The sequence below is a fragment of the Calonectris borealis genome, chromosome W, assembly GCF_964195595.1.
Source record: "Calonectris borealis chromosome W, bCalBor7.hap1.2, whole genome shotgun sequence".
Lineage (NCBI taxonomy): Eukaryota > Metazoa > Chordata > Aves > Procellariiformes > Procellariidae > Calonectris > Calonectris borealis.
In genome coordinates, this window is record NC_134351.1 from 1,999,323 (window position 1) to 2,025,327 (window position 26,005).

Sequence of the window (26,005 nt, forward strand, 5' to 3'; positions counted from 1 at the left end):
GTACGCAAGACGGCACTACGCACCGTACGGATGACTCGGCTGTGCCGCACCGCCCCGCTGGCCCGCCAGCTCTTTGCCAGCAGGTCACAAGCAGCTAGCAGGGGCTCACTGTGCATCCAGCTCACCACGCTGCAGTTGGAAAAACTACCTAAGAGGATCCATTACAGAGCTACAGCACAAGTGAAGGAAAGCCCTTCAACCAGAAAGTGGGTACCGGATAGAACTGAGAGAGGGTCTTCCAGCACGTGGAATAGAAAAGTTCCTTTCCAGACAGGCATGGCTCTGTAAGACTGTGAGTAGCCCCCTGGAATGTTCTTTCTTCACTGCAGTTACCATTATTTCCTGAATATTGCACAGAACGTACGAACCTTAGCACTGCTATCGCTTTCAGTTCCTACCACAGCAGCAAGGAGTGGCCCTGAGTCATCTGTGCAGGGCTGCAGTTGCTCAGCGGGGGTTCGCAAGAGCCGTGACGCTGCAGGAAGACAGCCTGACATCGCCAAGTGGACATGTAAGAATGTGAATCGGCTGGTGGGCATGTGAAACCTAAGAGGAATAGTTTATGAAGAAAAAAAACAGAGCAAGAGTCAAACGATGATGGAGAGGGGACAAAAGGTGATTTTTAGTAAGAGTTCATTATCTATTTTTTTGCAAAGAGAGTTAACCTGATAAAGAACAAAGCTGTTAGTAGCCATTTAGAATCACTTACCATGTTCCTCTTTTCTTAATTTAATAACTGAGAGCTATTATACCACCTACCAGGAAAGGAAACACGTTTAAACTTCTCTTCCTTGCCTCCAAACAAAGTTTTGATGGCAAAATCCTTTTAGGATAATAGTTTCACAGGCATTCATAGATTTCTTTTGTTTTGTTTTTTTTTTTTTAAAAACACAGAATAATAATCAGTTTCTTGTATTAGCAAGTATATAAACATAAACCAAGCAATGGAATTTTTACTACAGTCGTTCCCTTTTGTTCCTAAACAGACCCCTTGAGCAACACTGGGCTGCAAGGGCTGGCTATGCGCTCGCTCCATCCACGCTGGAGAGTTTCAGAGACTGTATCCTTATGGAATGGAGCTCCCTCGTTACGGACCGCCAGCTCTGACAATTCACAGTCACTGAAACTCACTGGCAAGGTTAGGAGAAACCTTCCTCCAGACAAACTGTTCTGGGTATCACTGCTGTATTTTTTTCTTTTTTTAATTATTATTATTCTAAGAGTGCTAGTTTCAGCAGGTGGAGAGATAAATAGAAGCAACTGAGCTTCATCAAGGTGCTTTGAAACAGCGCCGGGTTTGGGATTTTACACACCTTTGTATGAATCATCTGTCTGCTACTGAAGCCACTTTCAGCTTTGTAACAGCTTTTAGACAAGCTATATTTCAGCTGCTCTGGAAACACGCTTTGGTTGGCTGTTGGTAATTTACTGTTCTTAGCAACTTCTTCCACTCCTGTTCAATGGACAAAAATCTGATGCCACAGAACGAGAGATTTCTTTGAAAGTGAGACAGGGAGCTCCTCAGACCACCATTTTCACGAATTCAAGACATAATACAATTTTTTAAAAATTATGTTTACATTTTATGCGACATATTAAAAAGCAATACAACTTCACTTCAAAGAAAACCCTGAACTTCCAGTCTACGTATCTCAGGTGACTGAGGAACCTATCTGAATATCAGCCTGCTTGCTATCAGTCTACTTATATCTTCTGCCTGGGAAATCACCAGTTGACTACCACAACAGCTTTTCCACCTCTTGAGGTGTTAGGACTGTTGATAGCCTATAAAAGGACCTGCATTATACCTGTTTGTATAGCATACACTATATAGAGCCTTTCGGTATAGTCTATCACTTATATAATCTTTACAGTCTACAAGTTAGATTTCTGGCATGGTAATCGCAGCTATTTGGTTACTCACCCAATGGGTCTGCTCCTACGGATGTACCATCCATCTGCCCTGTTAACGTGCCAAATCATCAAGTAAACATCATTTCAGGAGCTGGGCAGAAAAACCTGTTATTTTTTCAGCAGTGAATCTGATAAATTCTCCATTTCTGGGAAGCACTGAAACACTTTATGAGCTTGCTATTCACAAAGTTTGCAATTTTGAATCAATCAAAGCTGAAAACATTTAAATAAACGAAAGTCTGCAATCCTGCCAACCCAACCAGTTAAGCTTGACTTGTAGAGATCCATTTTTACTCCCCAATCTGCACCCTCCCAGGTGATGTGAAGGTAGCTTAAAGCGCAATAAACACAAATAGACCTTTAACTACCACCTGTATAAAAACAGAACGGTTATTCTACAAAAAAGGACAGGGTAGACTAATAAATATGCTGTAACTTGGTTTAGAAAATTATCTATACTTATAAATATAGTGTTTTTCTTTATTTTTTCCTGTATTTGTCTTTCTTTGTGATAAGCAACTTGCTGTTTCACTAGAACTTGCTTTCAACCGTCTAAGAAATCTTTTGCATTGCACCCTTACGCTGCAGCACGCCAACAGAGCAACTTCTACCCTCTGCGCTGAGATACCTGCAAACTTCTGCCACACACTTGAATCTAGTCAGTCACATACGCTGGACTCCCATCATTCCAAGTCCCCACATCACATCTTTTCCACTTTGCCCTCTTGCAGAGAATTTAAGAGTATGAAAAAGCTGTCCTCTCTTGAAAACCTAAGTGTACAGAGGATCCAACAAAGCTGTAGCGGTAACTTAGAGGCTCTCTCAGCACAGCAGTTTACAGTTCTCTTCTAGGCAGTGCAAACAACCCCAAGTTCTTTCCTATGTCCTTACCCGCGATATGCAGTTACCCAGAGAAAAAGAAGAAAAAAGATCGTTTTCTTAAGTTGAGGGGAGAATATTTTTTGCTAATGGTAAGAAGTTGTTTCATAAAATATAGTTTACCTCTGTTCCCATACATTATACTCTCTTCTTTATAAACTGTCCCTGCAGCGTCAGAATCCCTCTCCATACTTTTTCCTGTAACGCTCCAATCCCTGCTTGGATTATTGGCAACACAAGCAATGCTGCACAATTCCCTGATAATTATTTTTTTTTTTTTAATTAAATGCCCTACTTCCTGCCCCCAAACCCAAAACACACACACACAACCCACCCCCCCAACCACCGTCTCAGTGATTCAGTCAGGACGGATTCACAGCATTGCTTACTCTGTGCAAGTGATAAAGTTTTTCTTAATAGGCCACATAAAATCTTTTGTATCTCTGCCTTAGAACACAGTCCCTGATGCAGATTAAGAATTATAAAGAAACAGGATTCTGTGGAAAAATGGCACAGACCTAGAAAACCACCCACCTCCGTTTTAATTTCAATATCCAGTGTATGCAGACAATAGGTTCTTTCTCTCCTTTTTTAAAAAAATAAAGCTACTTTCCTCTATTCAGTATCCTGATCACAGGAAAAATGTGGGCTAGGGGAAAAGGAGTGGGGAAGAAGAGGTGGGAGAGTTTTCCATGAAGATGGCACCGTATCAGGAAGAATCATTTCAGCACAAGAGCCTCACTGAAACACAGCTTTTAGTTTTAAACCAGTTCTTTGGAGAAAAATGCACAATCCCAATAAAACAATGTAACTTTGCTTCTGTGCACAGCTCAAGAGAGCCGGTTTGAATTTGGTGGTAGGTCAGCCATATTCTGTTGAAATATTTTCATTGGTTCTCACAGTTTAGAGGTGGCGTTTAGCAGGCACACTTCTTCTCCTCCGGTTTTGCTGAATCGAGCTTTCCCGAGCTTCCTCCGTTGGCTGTGTCGGAGACCTGTGTCTTGTCCACGCACTGCTCCATACGCTTCATTATCAAGTCCAGAAGCGTGTCCACAGCCTTCTCCACGTTCTGTCCGGTAGCAGCACTTGTTTCGAAGTACGGTATGCTATGGTGGAAAGGAAAAAGTTTGCTGGAGAGACTTTTAAAGACAACCGAGACTCAACTCTTTGTAACACTCTCAGTGTAGCTATGAATGGCGAGTTTAGAAGCAATGAAATGCATGGGACAGACTTCTGGTTTGTTGAGACTCTATTTCCTTGCTGGGCAGAACCCAAACTCCTGTTCCTAGCACATGGTGGCATGACGACGTGAGCACAAAACCGCCACATTAATTTACAAAATGTATCCTGGCATTTTGACTTCAAATTGCAGTAACATCAGCACAAACCTTGGCTGAAAAAGTCTTTCAGATAACCAGGAAGTCTATTTTAAAGAGAAACCTAGGTCTGCTTTACAGAAAATTTCAGGGACCACAGAACATACCAGAAACCATTTTTTTAGGCAGATAGCTACAACTATTGCTATTTAGCAGTCCCTGTAAGTACTATCTCCCCCCTTCCTATCTAATTATAAGCACAACTTAGCTGTTTCCATTCTGAAATACCCTTTAAATCCAGAATATTGCCTTCCAAATCATCTTTTTCAGAAGAGAAAATTAGCAATTGCTCCAGCATTTCCATCATATGAAATCTGGCATGAGCTACCTTCTCCTCAGTGTCGCTGTCATCCTTACCTGGCTGCAGACAACTCTTTAATATTTTTTTATTATTTTTAAGTCTAATTTGCTTATTACTCCCCACAGTCTCTCAGGCCATCTTCTGCTGCTGGCCCAATTCTCTCTGAACATCCCTCATTGTACAGTAAAGGCAACTAAGGAAAAAAACCAACCCACATTCTTTTTGCCCACAGCACTATTTACTAACTATATTAACTATCAGCCAATGTATCCAGTTACAGGACACTCTGCAGGTGTTTTTAGTGCAAAGAAATGTAGAAGGCTCAGTAGAACAAGAAAAAGGCCATTAACAGCTTTATTATCCATCAGGTGAAAACAAATAAATTCAGTGCCACTGCACACCTAGAACCTGACCAAAATCCACAGGTGTCTCCACTTCCAAACTAACTAGAAAAGCAAACTATAAATATTGTTAGTTATTTAGTTCATGACACTGAGTGTTCATCTGCCTTTGGTATACTCTGTCCTGAACTCTCAGGACAAGCCAGCATCCCAAGAATGTAGTTTTCTAGTAAGGATGTTTCATTTCAGCCTTATTTCTTATGTTGTAGTATTTTGGCCAAACTACTAGAACAGTGTGTTTCATTCTATCTATTTCCTATTCAAACAGGTCGATCTGAAAGCGTGACAAGCTGGATATCACTATAGGTGTATGTGATACTGCAATGCCTACAAATCTTGGAGTTTATAAGTATACTTGCAAGTATCTCTAGCCAGTCATCAGCTACACTTTCAACAGTTATAGACTAAATTTAGTTTCTGTCACAATTTGCTTACCCGTATTTGTCTGCCAGATCTTTTGCTTGCCTTTCATTTACCTCCCTTTGGTCTGATAAATCAGCTTTATTACCAATTAAGACTATATCTGGATTCTCACAATATGCATTGGCTTGCAGCTGACCTAGAAGCAAAAATAAACAGGAGTTAAGAGAATGTTGGAAAGCGCCTTAGAGACCAAGACTGTTGACAAAATAATTCAAAATACCCTTCTTGCTCCCCACCTCAAAATATCCTGGACTAACCAGCCAATCACTTCATGCCAAACACATTTCCTTGTTGTACATTTACTCGCTAAGGGGAGTTTTTCAAAACAGGAAGTAGAAATGGTACTAGAAAATTATTTATTTCCAGTGTTTATTTTACCAACATACAAGACAACTTAACTGCAACGAGGTGCACTAAACACAGTGCTTTGGCAGAGGAGAACCACCACCAGCCAGATTTTTATTCTACAAGACTCATAAGGACATTGTGGAAGTACAAACAACATCCCACATCATCTGCAAATGCAGCTCTTCAGAAATATAGGACAAAATCCTCAAGTGTGTTTTTCTCTTGGATATACTCAATGGTTTAAATGCAGTTTTATCCATTTGAAGATCCAGACACAAGTACTGTCCACAGCTTCACTCCTCGTAAGTAATTGTACAAAGCCATTTACTTATACTTGCCTCAATCCTTAGGGGACTGACTTGAAAAGGTGCAGTATACACAGAAGAATTAGAGACTCAGCTTGGTAAGCAGCGGAAGATTGTGAGGACAGGGATTGTTTAGCGGGAGGAAGGAATCTCTGAAGAAGATGGAGCTGTTTTCACAAGGCTATCTGGATTCTCATGTTATCCCCACTTCAGCTTGTTTGCTGGAAAACTGCCAGCTGGAAATGTACTGGCCTCTGTCCTTCCAGCACTCTAAATGCCCTCAATTAAAAATAAACTTTAAGAATTTAACCTTTGTTTCACTTTTAGTCTAGCCGTTGTCTGAAGGAAAACCAACAACAGCAAACAGAATGCGCTTTCAAACCAAATCCTCAAAGCGCAATCTTAATTTTAATTTAAACCTCAAAGCAGACAGGAAGGAATCACATTCTGCTTTACAAACAGAAAACACACCATAAAGATAACAGCGATATCCAAAGTACAGTTTCCAAGCTCCTGTATATCATCTAAAATATGGGCTATGGCCAAGGAAGTGTCAAATGCCATCAATTTTCAAGAGGCAACAGATTTACTCAAATTGTACCAAATCCAAACAAGATAATCAAGAATATGCCCAGAACAGTCTATTGTGCAAAAAAAAGAGCACGTATCTTTCCAGTTTGATGAAGCTTTTACCCCAAATTACAGGCTGCAAGTACCCCACTTAAGGCTCCACTAGACATAACTACTTTCTTTGAGCATCTTCCAGCTCACAAACAATGACACACATAAAGCCTAGAAGCCTAAAATACACAAGAAAGCTTCAAGTCAACCGATAAATGCAAGCTCTATGGTTCTACTTACTCATCCAATTTCTGACATTTAAGAAGCTCTGTTGACTGGTGAGATCAAACATTAGTAAAAAGCCCATAGCATCTCTGAAAAACGCTGTGGTGAGACTTCGAAATCTGAAGGTGGAAGAAAAAAGACAACATAGCTCTATTAATACAAAGTGACCTCTAAGGTAAGCACTTTTTTGGCAAGCCTGAACTAAGTAAAGGAAAAAGGGATGAAGTAAAGCTTTTCTGAATTGCTTGTGCAAAAATTCTATTTAAAAAGTACCTTGAAACCTGAAGAGTCTGCAAGATTTAGTGGACATAAATAAAATAATTCTTGACTTTCATTTTAGCTATGATGCATCACACCAGTCAACATTTATTAATGTCGTTAGTGTCAGTGTGTTAGTAATTTACCAGAGGAAGCTTATATGTGAGAATATAAACATTATCAGTGACTAACCTATTAGTTCAAATTCTGCCTGATTTAACCGAGAGCAAGACAGAGAGAGAAGGATTGGTTAAAAGAAAAAAAGATGCTGAAGCATTTAGTGTATCACAGATCACAGTGATAGAAATGGATTCACCTGCCGAGATTACACACACTTAGTCGATGGGTGTGCACTACTCAATATAGTCAATATTAAAGAAAACAAAGGAAAAGTAGGTGGCTGTTTACATGCTTTTGATTGTTCGATGCAACTATCTGCTGTGAAGCTCAGCTAAAAGGAAAAGGTAACCTTTCCTTGCAGAGCTCTAGACACACATGCACTCCGTAAGCAGACCTGCGTAAGTGTGCATTCACAAGGGACATGGTTCACAGGCTTCCTGCAAAGCTACGGAGCTGGATGAAACAACAAATCATGAAATACAATTCTGTTTGTCACCGAAAGGTCATAGGCCTGTTCAAATCGGAAACTTGAAGAAACAGTGCTGGAAAACTGTGCACCGGCTCTCTGGTGTTTTCTGTATCACAGGGATCTAGCACATCACAAAACAGCCCTCTATAATCTTGCACAAACCAGCAGAAACAGTAACTGATATTTTACGACACACATCCATGAAAATGAAAACAAAAGCTCTCCACAGAAACATGTCAGATACCTGACACTACTTTTAGGGTTTTTCAGGGGAAAAAAAAAAAAGTAGCCTCAAAATGTTTAATCTCTTGCAGAGGTGTATACACAACAGTGTTTGAGAGTAAGGGAAAGAGATGAAGACACAAAATTTCAGCTTGCTTCTGGTTTTTCATCCAGCAGCAACCCCTCCCACATGGTACTTGCACTGCTCACTCTGAAAACCTGAAATCTGCCTCATCACGACTTTCCTTCCTCCCCACTGGGCAAACGCTTCAGTCCGCTGCTCTTCAGTCACTATTACTCAGCAAATAGGTGTGAGTCGCATTTTCTTCCCCTGTTGACAGGTGACATCAGTAGTCATACTGAGGGCAACCTCACACACTTTATGATAGCGAAAACCAGTGTACGTGACTAGCCAGGGGAAGCTTAAGAAAGCAGTATGCACACTTCTCTCTTTAAAAAAAAAATAACAGGATCAAATTTAATAGTCACAAATCAAGAAGGTCTTTGGAAAGAACAAACAAGTGTGCACACAGAAGATGGGGAACAACTGGTTAGATAAAAGAATCCTTCTGCAAAGAAGGATTCTGGTCAGTCATGAACTTAATACACGTCAACCACAGTATGCTGCTGCAAAGAAGGCAAACAGAACCAAACCCATAAAAGTAAGATAAAAAGCAATTCTTCCGTACTACTCAGCACTGGTAAGACTTGAACTAGAATTCTCCATCCCACTTGCATGCTGGTGCTGAGAGAGGCTGGAACCAGCCAGGGGCAGTACAGAACAGAAAGCTTGCTCATCATAGAAAAGTCTGAGCAAGCCCGGGGCACGTAAACTGGAGAGGACTTAAGGAAGGCATCAGGCTGCTCAGGACCTTGTCCACCTGAGTTGTGAACACCTGCGAGAACACAGACTGCACAGCCTCCGAGAGCAACCTGCTCCAGGGCTTAACCACTCCCACGGTCAACATTTGTGTCCTTCTACCTAGCTGGAATATCCTTGCTGCTGCTTGTGACCACTGCCTCTTGCCCTTTAGCTGTGAGCCTGAGAAGAGTCTGGCTCTGTCTTCTCCCCACTAGGTAGATAAAGACAGCAGTTAGCCCCCCTTTAGTCTTCCCGTCTGCAGGCTGAACAAGCTTAGTCCCCTCAGCGCTCACCGGATCATCGTATGCCTCTGCCTCCTGACCTGTTCTAATGGCACTCCACGGGACTTCAGTTTATCAGTACAAAGTATCCCACAGTGGGGGTCCCAAGAATGGAAACAGTACTCCAGATGTGGCCTCAGAAGTGCTGCATGAAGGGGAATAACCACTTCCCTCAGTCTGATGGCTACATGTGGGCCAATGCAGTCCTGTATGCTGTGCACCTTCATCAAAATATGCCTTACCATCCAGTCTAACAGAAAAAATGTGAAATAGAAGAACAAGACACTTAGGTAGGTTATACAGTATCTTCCAGAGGAGATTAGGAATGTATTATGAAGCCAAAATAACAGTACAAAACAAACCAAAAAAGCTAACCAATGAACCAATAACGCACACATGCCAGAAACGAGGCAGCGTGCTGCCGAGGCAGGGAGCAGACCATCTTCAGTTCTTCCAGTCCTATTTTCTGAGATCCTCTGATCACTGCATCAAAGCAGTGTCAGAAAACCTTTATTTCTGGACGATATTTTTCTTGTCCTAAAATACGAGGATTTCTGATATTTTTCACCTGAATGGACTAATGGTTTACCCAGAAATATGAAAAACTCAGAACTGCTTTCCAATGAGCTGAACTCTGTTACCTTTCCTGTCCAGCTGTGTCCCAAAGCTGGAGATGTACCTTGAAGGCTTTTCCTGGCGATCCATTTGGTCCTCTGCTGTTGTATACCTAACGAGAGAGTCAAATCAGTACAGCTGTACAGCTCACACTGAAATCCATCGTGTGGGTCACAGACTGTTATATTTTGTGCAAGCAATAACTAAGGAGTAAAAGTTCAGTCCTTCAGTAAAAGCTGACTCTTACCTCCAAAAGCCACTTCAGAGGGCTGCTTATAATAATATTTAAAAACCCAGGAGCCACATGAAACGTCTATGAAAGCTGCACTTTAAAGATAATTTGGTCATATTTAGTACTTCAAATTAGATACCAATTCTTTAAAACTTGGCATAGCACTGTGCTGAGCAAGCTGTCTGTGTTCTGTTTCATTGCTGTTCTTACAAAATTTACAGCTGGCTGACAGGATTAACCACTATTATAAAAAGCTATTTTTTCTTCATTAACTTCTGTTGGACATTAATGACTTCCTTACTAACTGCAACTGCAAACTCATAGCGCTTAAAGAAATCATTGTGACCTTTCGCTGGGGCTCAATTCTCTATTAAATATAATATGGACTTTATGGACATGTCTGTATCCAGAGACTGCACTGACCTTACCCGGGGAAGTGGAACACTTCCTCCCTGGGCTGTAAAATACAGTTCAGTTCTCCTGCACAACCAAGTTAATATTAATTGGGGGTTGGACTAGATGACCTCTGGAGGTCCACTCCAGCCTAGAGTATTCTGTGATTCTGTGGACTTATCTAAACTGCTGTCATTTCAACAGGTAGCTTCTGACTGCAACGTGCCTTTCTTTCCTTTGTGGCAGGTGCCTGATCTGAAAACCAGAAAAGAATCGACCGATCAACCGCCCCATGTTTGTGAATTAAACTGGTTTGCTGGAGCATGTTCCTGTAACATTTAGCATGATAAACAAGGAATCTCACAGGGTCATTTTTTAATTTGACTTTTACACAACAGAAAAACATATTTCACCTTTTGGATCTCTTTCTTAGAAGACAATTCAAGATATTTCAAAGCTGGTAATTTCATGCAAGATGTAGCTTCTCCCACACTTACAAACTATCTTACCCCAAAATGTAATGGAAAGTTACGGAAGAAATCTGTCTGCAGCCTTTAGCAGAAAAGTTCACTTTCTGGAAAGAATCCAGCACCCATGTTCAAAACACGTTAATGTGCGTCTGACCAGCCAGGGAAAGAGTATTCTGGCAATTTGCATGTTCAGGCATTTCCTTGCAATAAAACTGTGTTTTTAATAGTTTACTCTTATTACATCAGTGCAATCCCACAGTGCAGAGAAGCAGCCAGGCTCCACTCCCACCTGAGCATCACGTTTAACCGGCCTGAACTTGCATAGCCCTGATGATGAGAAACTTAAGACAGAATCCAGATCCCCTGTTCTTTTATTCAGGGTACCCCCGAAGCCCCATCCTCCAGGCAGAGCCTGCATGCCCCTGTCACCATGACAAAACTGAACTCGGCACAGCAGCCACAAATAGTGGCAGTCACGAAAAGGTTCCCAGGGAAGATTAATGTGAATGGGGGAGTGATGCCCATCTTTTCACGGTATTCTAGTGAAATAATAGGAGCTTAAAACGTTAAGTTAAAAAGAATCAAATTTAAAGAGGTCTCCATCTTTCAACTGGGCAATTATTTACATTTCTTTTTATTAAGGAAATGACTAAAATAATTGCCCAGGGTCTAATATCTTGTATTTATTATGGTTTTACTGTTCAAGCAAGCTAGAAGGACTCCTATTAGAAAGCTGAATTTGTCCCCTATATTTAGCCTGTATCAGTTGTCAGGATCTATAAGCAGGGACATCAGTCACATTCAATTAAAACAAAGCGAGTGTGCTTTTATATCCAAGCATCTGAATGACACTACAGAAGACTCATCTTCTATTTAACATCAAGAAACTAAAGCACGGCAGAGCAGGCTCGCACACCTTGCATTAAGAAGCACATCGATCCTAACCTACGAGGCCTCCTGATCACAGGCTCGGTACGCTCAGCCTCCAGCCTTGCTGCTGGCAGCGACTCAGAGGAGCGGCGTGGTCCGGGTGGTGGAACTGCTTCTTGGCCTTCACTCGTTTACTGTGTGACCTGGAAGTAAGCCGAAACTTCCGTGCTTCTGTAAGTTTCCATCTTTTCTATTTACATTATGAGTTTGGGGGCCAGAGTTATTTCCAGTCATAAACACACCTCATTCACTAGCACTATGGAAACCTGCTCTTGGAAAGATCCTTTTATACCAATGTGCAATAAAGCACTTTACAATCCAACACCAGGATCAGGATAATGGCATCTTTCCCCTTTATGCAGTTCCTAATTATGACTTGCTTAAGCCAAAAACTAGACCAGGAAAAGCATTATCAACATATGCTATACCCACAGTAAGAGAGGCAGTACACACTATATCTAATTTGTTCTCAGAAGAAATGAATAAAGAAAAAAGAAGGTGGTATCATTCGTGTGAGACAACTTACCACTCGTTTTTCCCGAAAATCTATCCCTACTGTTGTGATGAATTTTGGATTAAATTTGTTATCGGTGTATCTGTACAGGAATGTTGTTTTTCCAACCCCAGAGTCTCCAAGGGCCAGGAGTTTGATCAGATAATCATAGTCTCCATCAGTCATAGTGCTAATTTTTAGGAACCTATGTAAAGAGAAGAAAGAAATTGATTTAATGATAGCAAAACCCCCTTCCTGTTTGTTTTTCCTCATTTCTATTTTTGTTCATTGAAATGCTACTGCCTGTGCTGAGGGTTGAAAGTTATGTTTGTGTATTTTGAAAAACGCTAACGCAAAGCAGCAGTGAAACTCTCAATTTCAGTTCAGGTGCCAGGAGATAATACAACTTACACTTTCTATTTTCTAAATAAATAAAATTGAAGCTTAGAATGATAGAGTTTGGGACAAAAAGATTATTTTTGTTCTGAGGATAATAATAAGACCTATAATAACATAGGTATGAAACCTAGGGCTAAATCCTTCTGCTCAAAGTATTTTATTATGAGTTTGAAGAAAAAGGGTAGTGCAGAAACAGGCGTGAAAAGGAAACTCGGACATGGCAAGGACCATTCCAGGGCTCAAGCACTAACCAGTATTAAATGACATTATCAGGGCTATGTATTTTTATCTTGAAAGAAATATTCCCCCCCCCCAAGAGAACTAATTCAAAAAATCAGAGTAAGCAATTATCCCAGGACCGCTGTTAATAAAAGGAGAGAGCTCAAATGCTCTAATTTACTCTAGTATAACCAGATGAACCCACAGCTGCCTTGTTCTGCGAAGCACACAACCAAAACCACCCCCTCATCAAACGCTGCAGATACTAATTGGAGTGAAGAAGAAAGAAAAGCAGATGGCAAGCCCACCGCCTGGGTTCAGCTCCGTGCCTCGGTTAAGCTGCTGCTGTGAGGGCAAGCGGGGGCATCTCCCGCAGCCCAGGGAGCCACCTGAGAGTGGCCGACGTCCGGAGAGAGCCACAAGCAGCTTACACCCCTCGACAGCAGTTGCAGGCTCTTTTCTGTAGGTAGCAGTGAACAAGAGCAGCAAAGCCTACCTCATTAAGCACTTTTAAAACAAATATACACGTCAGAAAGTAACACAAATTTGCAGAAAGAAGAAAATATTTATACTATTTGCCCGGGCTGCCTCACAGCCCAGGCAGAGGTCCCGGAGCAAAGTGCATGCCACCGAAATTATTTCTGTGGGGTTTTCATAGCCCCACAAAACAGTTCCTGGCTTTTCCCAATCTGCTGAGTCAAGTGACACAACATATCTGGGCGGGAAAGCCAGATACAAAGGAGGGACAGCTTTTCAGCATTTTCTTCTACTTTGGTCTGTTCCTGGTTGGCCAATGCAACCGAGTGCCTGTGTTCAGAGTCACCTGGGCTCCCACCAACAGGAACGCTCATCCTCCCTCTGAAGCAGGCCACACCGTCGGCCAGCACAACCTCCTGCAAGAACCACGCCACGGACACCCAGCTTGAGCAGAGCACCTTCATAAAATTACTTCCCAGCCTGGCCAAGCCTTCAGCCAGAGGAGGAGCACCCTTTCTCCAACCAGACTGCTTCCCCAGCAGGTTTTTTATTATTTCAAGTTCAAGGGGAGTGTCGTATTACCCTAAACCTAAAGCTCCCATTACTGTATTTACTTTGTCAGTATTCGCTATGAAGCTCTACAGGAGAAGGAAAGGGGACCTATGTAAGAAAGAGACCTACAAAGTACTTATTCACATGTATGAAATGCCCTGATGATGAGAAAACTGGAATCATAAGAAACACCACCTAGTTTACATCCTCTCTTACCTTGTACTCAACATTATTTAAGCCTTCTCTTTTCTCCAACATCTTGTTAATCCTTAGCATGGATGAACAGCCATTCCATTCGGATCTCTATGCTGAGACTAATTACTGTGGTATTACAGCAGGAGACCCTGGGCGATATCCCATTCATAAAAACTACTGCTTGTTTCAGTACAAGACCTTAATTTCCATCAGAATAAAACCTACCTTTCTGAGCATTTAAATTAGCAAGCACTGACCTGCTTTGACTAAAACAGCGAACTAAGCCCGTTTTGATTATCCTGCATTTCAACAGCTTTAAGGATAAGAAAGCTGGCTGTGTACTGAGCAGTTTCATTGTATGAGATTTATACCTTTGACAGATACAGAGCCACCCAGAGAGGCAGGACAAGCTTGTGAGAAATTCATCTTCTGATGATAAAGGTTTAACGAACCTAGAGAAAAAGGCCCCTGCTCTGACAGCGCTGCTCTGCCTTGCACTGCCTTTGGTCTGCACTGGGCTGGGGAAGGCCACAGCACCAACACAGCAACTTCACAGAAATTAATTCAAGGCCTTTAATCCTTTCCAGAATATCCCAACTTTACCACAAGGCTCCACTGAGCAAGAGTAATTTCTCCTCCAAAGTTTGAGGATTATCAAAATCAAAGTATTTCTGATCAATGCAGTAACTGTTCTTTAGGCATTTCATTCAACAAATCAGAAAAAGAAAGATATCTTGGGAGACGATTCTCCCCCAGATGCTTGACTGGTAATACAAAGTATTAACTTGGGATTAGACACTACTCCCAAATATGCATGTTCTCTGGGAGCTGAAGTTCAGCATCTCCTTGCTACGCAAATGTGCAAAGCAGAATATTCAGAATTACCAGACCTGTAAACATTGAGCAAAATATACATCAGACTAGGATGATTAAAAACCTATTTTTGTAAATCCGTCACGAGAAGGCAGCTGGCACTCCTATTCCCAGCACTGGCTGCTTTTCCAGAAATTCCTGCCCGTTAGCACCAGGGACTGTACAGGCGCAGCAGCCTCTCCCAGCCCGACGCTAGCCAAGGCGGTCACCCCTGCCACCAGGGCAGGGAGGCAGCCTGGGAACCGGTGTCTTTTGGCAAGGTTACTCTGACTTCGCTCTCCTCATTCTCTGTACCGCCTAGGAAAGTAAAATAGCAATTGGTTGGACAAAGGCTTTTTATTCCTTCAGATTTTAACCTGAAGCCACCAAAGAGTTTTCCTCTCCTTGACCAGCTATGTGATGGAGACGGGAGGAGCATGCTTGACAAAAACGTGGGTGCAGGGAGAGCTTCACAGCCCAGACTGATCCACTGCCATCACGCTGCCATTACTGTTTTACCACTTCCAAAATGCTGTGGTACAGCAAACTAAGTTCTTGTTCCACAGGAAATTTGAGCATTAAGATTTGAATTTCATTTAGAAGGAAAGAGTTAAAATTACTACTGATTACTAATAATTACTATTAGATAAACATCTAAGCGTGCTTTTAAACATGTCTATAATTAACTGGATTTGAAAATTCTGCATGTTTCATTTTGTTTCACGACAAATGTTAATTTAAACAGTACATATAACTGAAGTATAAAAATCATACACCATATCTGAAACAAAGCAAGGTTCTTCAGCAGAGGAGGTCTGGGGTTCTTAAAGAAAAGAGACTTTATTTCAAGAGAATTTCTTCTAGCAAAAATCTGAAAAACACTTCAGAATTTTCTATTAAGAGGTTATTAACAAGGCATTTTAATGAAAAATACACTTTATTCAACTCTAATTTTAAATGGCTCAATATATTGAGCTACTGAAAAGAAACACCCCTGGGCTGTAACACAAAAGTCTTACATTGCTAGAACAAAGCAACTCAATTCACCATTTTCCATGACGACATTCAAAAAACACCCCTGTGCCTGGAACCTTAACTTTCAAGTCCTCACCATTCTGAGAGCATCTAAACGGACTGGAAGTTGTAATACCATGACTCATTTTGCCATGACCGTGTCTCCACCACAGACCACCTGCAGTCAGAGCAGCCAGAACCAGGAAGGTCTCCCCCGCTGCCTGTCCCGCAGGGCTCAGTCAACCTGCAAGCACCCACACAGACCAAAACCAACTTTCCACTCAACTAATGCAATCTCACCCTCCAATTCTGAAGCCCGTGCTGTCTCTCTAATACCATGTTACCAATTAAGCTTTACAAAAACCCAAACAGGCCTCCCAACCGTCCCTCCCAACCCTCTTTGCCAACATGGCCAACAGCCAGAGGATGATAAACATGACGCTTTGATGCTGTTCTTCCAGGCTGTGCATCTAGACTGAGCCTGATTTAAAAAACACTCTTCTGCTTTCTTGGCAGACAAGATTCCCATCTAGACCAGAAGCAGCATCTTGTTTCTTGATTGATTATTTTGTTCCATCCCTATTTAATGTTCTCTAACTACAGTGTGAGAGATCATTTAAAAGCTGGCACTTGTCAGCAGATACTCCAGAGAACGTTTTCTCGATAGAGAGATATGGTTTCACATAAACCAACCAAACCTTAAGACATTCAGTTATAGCCTACAGGGAGAGGAAAATCTACTCCTCGGGCACCGTGCCTTTGCTCTGCTGCTCTGTACCCAAGGCACAGAGGAAACGCAGCGGCACATCCCACCGCACCCGGCTTGGTGCGCCCAGAGGAGCCTCCCCAACACAGCACCTCCAAAGGCGGGACTGTGGAAGCAGGAGGGCTCCAGCCCTTCGCACATCCATCAATAGCCCCTCCACCTGGAGGAGCAGCCTCGGCATGAGTCAGCAGCTCCCTCTGAAGTGACGCCGAACTCTGCTCCATAAGACCCACCCCACCCCCAACAGAAAGGGATGCGGAGGAGAAAAGTTGTAAGTCCAGTTTTCTTCTTCCATTCGTTCCTTAAAAAATGGGAGAAAGGCAATTCATTGAAATCCAAATCGCTTTTGAAAAAAATTACTTTTGGCTGGGAACAAACTCTGCAGAAAAATGGTTTCAATTCAGAAACTCATTTTCATCTCAAGATGTTTATATGTATAGTAAAAACAAATTAAGCAGGCTAAAATTCTGATGATCCTAACCTAAAAACACTGCCTGTTAGTGATACTCTTAGCCTCTCAGAATTGGAAAAGACTGAAAAGTTTTAAAACTTCTAAATTTCAAGCTTTGCAGATTTTTAAATTTTAAAAGACTTTCCTAATCAAATAAGACTAGATTTTCTGCTAACACATTTTCTCATTAATGGAGAGAGTTGTTGAAAGGAGTTCAACAGTTACATAAGTAGTTAATGGGAATATCATCAAGGAAAAGTTACGAGCACAATGAGAGACAAGTCCGTTCAGAAAATAAGATTTTATTTCCCTTTACACACTACTAGTTAAAAGTCGAACAAACAAAAATGTTGTATAAATAGCATTAACTCTAGAAAGTGCAGGATATAAAATTGCAGCGCACATATTGTACTAGCAGCTGGTCAGCAATAGATTCATTCCCTCTGCAGCAAAATAAATCAGCAACACTACTATTCATCCAAGCTTTTTTTTTTAAATGTAAAAACAATAACAAAAAAACCCAGCGCTGTCCTGAGGGCCAACTCACGGATGACTGTATCGAAGGCACAACACACATACACAGTCACCTTACTCAAACCAGCACAGCCTGAGCCGACCGGGGGAAAGCTTCACGAGCAAGCTCTACGCTCCCTGCCGCAGTTGGCGTTGGGAGACCTGCTGCTCCTCTTTGATTCTGCTGCAGTGAGGCCAGAGTCCCGACTTCTCCAGCACCATTAAACCTTCACCACTTCCCCTTTTTTTGACAGCCTCTGGCACCTAGAAGTGTCATCAGCTGATACAAATTTGACACTCAAATAAAACGTAAGAGCCCAGCAACAGCCTAATAGACCCAATAGCATCAAAAAACTACAAACCGACCCCATTCAACTTTCTTTGGTGCATGGCACGAACCAGCATGCCCCAGGCCATGGGATGACATGCCTAAGCACAGGCAAAGGTACTGGACTGCATGAAGATGACCTGCAGGATCCCCCAGAATGATTCTGGCACCATCCTTTCACTCCGGAGATCCCGCTCCTGGATCTCTTCAGGGTCAGCAATTAGATGCAGGTGACACGGGCACTTACCACCAACATGTGGCATGCAGAGAGATGACCCCAATGCCAACACATCGTTTAAAAATACTTTGCAAAGGGCCTGAGAGACAGGTGGGCATTGACCAAGTTTAGCATGGTACCACCAAGATATGCCTTCTCATCCCCAAGCACTCCACAGACGTACCATTAACCCTCTGATTAACAAAGAGCTGCATGGAGACTTCCAAAAGAGCAGAGAGCTAGGCAAAGCTGATCTGTGGGAGGACAGGCTGCCTGCTAGGTTTCCTGTTAGAGTCACTTCTAGGAGATGAAAAACACTGACAGCAGCAGGTTCCTGCTGGAAATCCGAGTGACTACGTAAAGAGAGTTTTGAAATGCATTACTTCTAGCTCTGTCTATCCTCCTAAAGAAGTCATATAGGCTGTAGCAGAAAGACATCCCAAGATCGACCTGGACGTGGCTGGTCTTTGCGGTTCTTTAGCTACATCCTTGGAACAGAAATGCAAAGCTCTGCAACACAAACAGAAAGCTGCCCCTGGTCTTCTGCAGGAACACCAGAAAACTACCCTTTCTTTCATCCTTGAGATTCTGACTGGTATTAACTCTATCCCAGCCACAACCAGTACAGTGAAGAACTAAACTCTAATCCCCTGTCGCCCTCAAAAATCCCACAACCTGCTACTCTCCTGCTGTGGGACAATGTCTCTCGCCGACGGAGCACCCAAGAGAGAACCCCACGCCGATCAGATTATTAACATCAAACTCGTGAACACAGCCGCATTAGACACCTTTTCCCTACCAGAGAGAACATACAGAAACGTCTGCAACGCAAAGTGGAACAGACAGAGAATTACATTTAAGAGTGCATTATCAGAAGGTAGCCTCACAAGTCCTTCCCGAGTGGGAGAAAGAGACAGGATGTAGGAAAGATAAGAGAAAACTCCGTCCAGTCATCCCAGCATCGCGCTATAATTTGTCTGCAATCATCTGCCAAAAAAGCAGAGCCTCACAGCTGCCAAGTAAATGGCCCGCAATGAGCCATTTTTTCCCCTCAAAAATCAAACAACTCACTGGAGCTATGCTGAGATGAAATTAAAGCTGGCTTCTCTGCTCAAAATCAGGCATACACAATGATTTCCATATAGGAGCTGTGAGCAACAATACGTAACAAATGCAGCATTAGTATGAAAGAAATGATCTTTCCTCATTTTCTTCCTTAGAGTGGAAACCCTCGGAGGACCAGACGGACGCTTTCTGGCACGGATGCCTCGCAGCATTTGAGCGCAGACAGCTTCGGGCTTCAGTATGTAAAAGACTCTTGGCAAGCCACAGCCACATACTATTCTCTTTTAGTAAGCCAGGATACCCTTTTTAATAGAGAAAGAAATATGTACAGGACATACTGCATTTTAGAAGTTCTTCTTTAAATATACGGACTTTCAGCTTTCACCCATTTGAGCAGAAGGCTGAACGTCACTCCACAGGTAAGAAGGTGAGTTCGTTACCACACTCCTCACTGCTACGTGTGCCCTGCGAAGAAGCCATCAGGACTTCCACTTTAAATTCCCCTTCAACTCATGAGAAGCCCACAGTAAGCATTCACACAAGCAAAACCAGTAAAATCTCCAAATACTGCTTTTTAAATAGATGGGTAAACACCAGACATTTCCTAAGCTAGAACTCATTCACATCGCCGCACATCCCCCAGGTATTATTCAGAATAAACCAAGCAGCACGCTCTCAGCTACCCACGTCCATCCATATTTTCTATTCACATACCCACACCTTCTGGGGTCCTTTTCTCACACGGTGTGCTCTGCTACCCCAAGTCGTACTTAAACAGGGAAGAGCAGTGCTGAAGCCCTTCCCTTCCTGCCAATGTGGTGTTGCTGCCCAAAAACTCTCTCGCTACGTATACACACAGCAAATACATATTTACATTTGTGTGGGCAAGGGAGAAGAGTGACTAATTCAGTCATTTTCAGTACTAATCAATATGAAAAATACATGCAATACAAAAAAGAAAAAAAGGCAGAGACAAGGACCGCGCCCAACGGTTACCAGAAGCTGTTATCACGACACTTCCCCGGTGCTTTTTTCCTCTAGGCCAAACACATAGCATGAGGTGAGTTATAACACAAACGACCATACATTTTCCTCTGTTTCACCATTTCAGAAACCTGCTTGGTAAGTATAGGAATTAGTTCTGGGTTGACTATGCCACAGTAGGTCTGTATTTAGCACATAATCCAGTCTATCACAGTCGATTGACTACACAAATATAACTGTGCTACTGACCAGAAAATGATAATTTACAAAATACCTGCAAAATACACAATGGATTTTTCAAAAGGCAGCAGAATCCTGCTGCTGTAAAACAGATGGCAAATACTCTAACCTTTCATTCATACTTGAAAAAGGAAATCAAGCACAGTCATTAATAGCATTTACAGGAATGTATTTAAGAAGGAAGAAAGCCAGTACGAGGAAGTTTCAGTGCCTCACTGAAAAAAAAAATCTCATAAAACACATATAAATCATGTAACTACCTTTGAGGGAGTCCAGAAGTTGTACAAGGATTGGATGTGCCCAGGGAAGTACCCCTAGTTAAATGGGAGAGAAGGGGGGTATCGGGACTGCCATCACAAGTGCAGGGTCACTTCCCACCCGACTGACACAGCCCAGCACGCCGCAGATTCCAGGAGAGATGCTGAATAGCTCCATGCTGACTTGCTGTTCAAACCCTCCAAGTCTCTCCTGCTCTTTTGAAGGCAAGCGAAAGCTACCATTCATTATGTTATACTTATCTGTCTGTATGTCAGGGAAAAAAAATAAATTCTATGAAAATTTATGAGCTAATATAGTTATCTGAAAGACATGAAGTGGGCTAGGCTTCCCTTTTAACTGCAGAAGCATGGTTATCATTATCATACTTCATCTCTCCCTGACCTTATCAAATTCATGTTTTGAATCCAAAACTCATCATAGATCTTTTGTAAAGCTCCTTTGACAAAGCCCAGCCTTTGCCACCAAGCACGTGACTGTTACACTGTTTTTCTCCAGATCTCTATTTAAATTTAGGAACCCTGATATGCTGATGAAGACTCCAAACTGGATGATTACATCTGAACGACCGGAGCGCTTGCCAGCTACTCATGTTTTTTATAACACTACCCTTCTTCCTGCATACATGAATCAATATGTGCAATGAACAGTTATCAACAAAGAGCAAGCGGGTGGGGGGAGGAAAGTCAACTCCACAGCTTAGAAAGCCTGTCCCAATAGTTGGGGCCGTCCTCCGACCGTATGAAACAGCATCGCTCCACTAACCAGTTATGCTGGTTTACAGTTAGTCAGCCCAACGGCTGGCCAACACAGCTCAATTTTGTTACCGTGGATCCTTTCTAATCTCCTTCCAAAAATATTTTCAAAAGCACTGGGGAACACAGGGCTGACCACGATCAGCCAGGGGCCATCGTTAGTCCTCTAACTGATCCCTAAATCAACCCAAACCTGTCTTTTGGAGCATCTTCATAGTAAAGTATCTAATGGAAAGTCTGAATCAAGATTAAGACTAGGAGAATTTCTATTTTGTGCTGCCTACAGATAATGGGCTGTATGTATAGTAAAAAAAAAAAGCCAAAAGGAAACCCAGCCATATCAGTTTGGGAATGGACAGAAAGCAGCGAGCTGAGCCTACTGCTGGCTATAGCACCCGTTACAGCTCTGAAACGCCGCGGCCGCCGTTCCTGTATGGCGTTCCTTCTACCAGCTATCCTCTTCCTAAAAAAAAGCAGCTTCCTTCAACTTCATTCATGTGCATCACTGTGCAAGTGGCCTGTACTTCCCTGCCTGCCTGAGGTTAGCAGGAACAAAACTGAGTGCACAACGTTGTCCGAAAGGAATCGCCTGATCGAGGCTGCCCTGTTATGGATACCTGCTAGAGACACTGCCTACCTGACTTGGAAATGCAATGCTCCCAGTCGCTACCGGCCTCCTCCGGAACAGGAGGACAGCCACCAAGGGGAAGGGACCCGCTCTCTGCTGCTTCTGCTGGGCTTAAACTGCAGCCAGGGAGATCTCAGTCCCACCTCACAAAGGAGTACGTCGTTTCAGTGAATAAAAGGCAAAGCTGCTATTGCAGTAGTTTAAGCTATTGGCTGGCTGTACCCTTGACAGGTCCGTATTTCTATACATCGCTGCTTTTCCCAAAATCTTTGAGCTAGGTTTTCAGTTCCTTTAATACCAAACCTCCATTAGGGTGGCAAACTCACCTAGCCGTATACCAGGCCTGTGCAGGGACTTACCTAGAAACAAGGAGGCTTTTCTGTGGCTGAAGTGCAGCTTTACACGGCTCTCTTGAACCCTAAAGGGCCAGAGACCAGCCCTGCCATTTGCACACTCAGTTCACACCTGATCCCAGGAATGGTCTACAGGTACATTTGATTGCACTTCATCAAAAGCCCTTCTGCAATCCTCAAAGCAGCTTCCCTTTTGCTGTCAGACAGGTAAAGCAGATTTTTCACATAACTGAAAATTAATGCCGTTTGTTCCATATTGCTTAGGACAGGCTTGGAAAGCTCTAAAACTTGGAGTGTCCCTTTAAACAGTCTCTGCAATAATCATTAGCCACAATAGCAGCTACACCTCCCTCCATACAGTAAGGCAGATTTCCACTCCCTGTACCATTCTGTTTAAATAAAAATGTACAACAATGGTCAAAACGGTCTGGCTTGTCAAATAATCTGATCCCATTTATCGTGGCTCTTTAAGGACTGCAAATTGTAAAGAAGGTTCCTCAAGATAGAAAGTCATTAGTTCTAACAAGCTAATGGCTATTACACATTTAAATCACTGCTTTTGAAACAGTAAATCATTTCTTCTTTCTACGGCAGACAATCTTATGTGAACACTGAAGCAATCTGATTATTCCATGAAAGGTTTTAGGACTTAAAGTCTATTGTACTGCTCATGCACAAATTGGTTATGCCAGAAGTTTTAACCCCTTAAAGCTGCAGAGAGAACAGTTATTTCTCTCTTCCAGCTGAGGCTGTACTGGAGAGGAGAAAGGTCTTCTCACAGCCGTCTTCTCGACTCCCCGTGGTGCTCCTCCTGGGATATCGCTCGTGCCTGCGACCGTGCCGCTGCCAGCAAGCTTCCCAGGATGTGCTTCTCCTCTCTCTGCGCCAGTGGCCTTCTGGCTGTCCACGAGGACGTGGCAGGCAGACACCAGAAACACCACCTCCAAAGTTCTCACATTAGCTGGTTCTTCTCCTATCTCTCAAGAAACAGCCATACCTGCCCCACCCTGGTTAATGTCAGCCCTGCCTGTCCCACGCCGATGGTGCCGGGAGCGGACACGGGAGTTTAGGGGCAGACAAGCAAATTAAAGGTTTTGAGGGCAAGAATGAGGGGTGAATTAGGAGCTGCCACAAGCAAGATTAGCAATGAGTTTTATCACTCTAACCTGTGGGAATTAGCCAGTTCTTCAAGATTCAAAAGGAAACATAAATGTTAAAGTTCTTTCCTGATATGAAGTTTCAAGATTACATGGTCCGCTCTCTATCAGTCATTCCAGAGAATCATCCATTGCCTGATAAACCTGCTGTGGTTTAGATCACAGAAACTGCCTATTTCCATGCTGTCTGGCCATTTCATAACGCTGCATTAACTAGAAGAGAGCGCAGGGAATATCACAGCAGGGAGTACTCGGCTGCAGGCACATGGTCACACTTTATCTCGGCTGTCGGACACGGGTACCTCCACCCAGGCCAACAACCTCACCTGGGGGTGGCAGGACCAATTGCCAGGCTTAAACTTTTTCCTAATGCCACCCAAATCAAACCCAGACCTGCTGCATTATGCTGCTGACAACGTTGCTTCCCCATGTCACATTTCAACACACAAAATGCAAAACATAGACTTTGCTGAATTACTCTCGGCTATTTTGTTTCTCAATGAAAGAAAGTGCAAAACCAAAGCTTTCATGGGAACCAGCACAACATATACTTATAGTCGCCTATGCAGCAGTTCTGAGAACAAATACCTGCCACATGCTAACAGGAAAATCAGCTTGGAAAATTGAGGCTGCAATGCATGAACAGTGAGAAAAGAACAGCTTCTCCCAGGAAAAAAAAAAGCTATCCAGTTCTCACAAATGCAAATTGGGACTTTCAGAAGGCAGGGCTTGCAGATATACAGGTAAGCAGCATACAACTGTATTTTGTGACATGCTCTCAAGGGCAGTATATTTTTCGAGACGTTATTATGCCAGCTTTAAACAGTGACAGCATGTATTTCAGTAATGACCAGGTTGTGGTATGTCACCCTTAGCAGTTTCTAGGCACGCTCTAGGGGAGTGTGTTGCTACTCCCCAGTTCGCACATTTTAGCAGGCTGCGATATATTGCTGTTTCTTTGAAGGCAAAAATAAGCACCGCACCATGAGAGCTGTCGCTTTTCTCTGCAGCTGTTCAAACTTCCCTAGCACCATGTTTTAACAGAGCTTTCCAACAACGCTGTGTGCAAAACTGCCAACAGTGCCTTCTTGCGCATTTACTTGTAACACCCCATCTTGAGAACTTCACACGTAGCCAAAACCCACCAGATTTGTTGAGAAGAGTTTTTCAGCATGGGAAAACTGTTTCTCCTTTGAGTCAAAGTCTGATTAAAGAACTGGAAGAGGAGTCACACTCTCTCTCACTGGTGTGAATTAGCATAACTCCAGGACTCAGGCCTTTTTTCCCCCATATGCCTACAAGTATGCAATTCATTTTACCTTTGGCATTTTTTTTTTCTGCCTACAGCCCAAGGCATAGAGCTATTTTAAAACAACTTTTATAACAGAGTTCAGAAGAGGCAAACTATTTTTCTGCTACTCTGCGTACCTGCCTTTCTCCTCCTGCCACAGCCACTCGCAAAGATGCTTCAGCTAAACTCTGCAGAAGTTGTGCTTGGCTACAAACTTAAGGACCAAATCTCTTTCCATGATCCCTGCAAAGTGCATAAAACTGCATGAAAAAAGCCTCTCCACAATAATCTGACCTAATAAAAGAGTATTAACCACACATTGGTATAACAATACTGTTCACGGTATTTCTGAACCAGCTACTTTTTTTTAAATGAAAATGCACATTCAGCTGATCTTTTTATATACTTCATATCACATTCTCATCTCATTCCTCCACCCAAATTAAGGAGTGACAGCAGGCACAGCGCCATAAGAACGTGTCTGTTCACGGAAGAACTATTTCGGGGTAACTATATTTGGACATTCCGGAATAAGAGCGCCTTGGTACAAATTCCCTTTATGCTTTATATGTATCATTCATTTACGTGCATCATTCACTAGATGCTTTACACTGCCCTTCCCTTTCTACGAGCCAGGTCTTTTACATTCACAAATCTGCCAGCTCAAAATGCAGGGTATGACACAAATCCATACACCCCAGACCCCCTCTGCACGTCCCCCCTGCTGTCATGAGGAGATCGCAATCGCGACAGTGGCCGCATGTCGGGGGTGGGACTCCCGCCTGCCGGCCCGTTCCAGCCGGCGGCCCGGGGCGGCTGGAAGCTGCCGGGCCGCGGGCTGGAGCGGGGCGGCTGGCCGAGCTCCGTGCTCACCGTCACCAAGCGATTTCAAACCACCCCGCAACCGGCTCCCCACCCCCGGTCTCCATTTTACCCTCCCTCCAGACACGAAGTCCCAGGGCCGCCCCGGCCCACAGCCTCGCCTCGCCGGGCCGCGGCAACGGTGGAGCCGAGGCCGCCAGCGGCCGGCGGGGCGGGAAGGGTCGCCCCGGTTCCCCCCCGCCCTCCCCAGCCCCGGGCGGCAGAGACCTGTTCTCCGGGAGCGCCGCGCCGCCTGCGCCTCTTTCCTCGCTGT

The 26,005-nt window shown here is 43.2% G+C and overlaps 1 protein-coding gene across 1 annotated transcript; it reads right to left on the minus strand.

Moving 5' to 3' along the window:
- Positions 1–421: 421 nt before the first annotated feature.
- Positions 422–26,005, minus strand: LOC142074748 (ras-related protein Rab-27B). The gene is made up of 6 exons (XM_075135610.1): positions 25,960–26,005; positions 12,172–12,343; positions 9,647–9,732; positions 6,809–6,912; positions 5,307–5,430; positions 422–3,899 (listed from the first exon to the last, which is right to left on the minus strand). The coding sequence occupies exons 2-6, from the start codon at positions 12,322–12,324 to the stop codon at positions 3,710–3,712; spliced, it is 657 nt and encodes a 218-aa protein (XP_074991711.1). The 5' UTR covers positions 12,325–12,343; positions 25,960–26,005; the 3' UTR covers positions 422–3,709.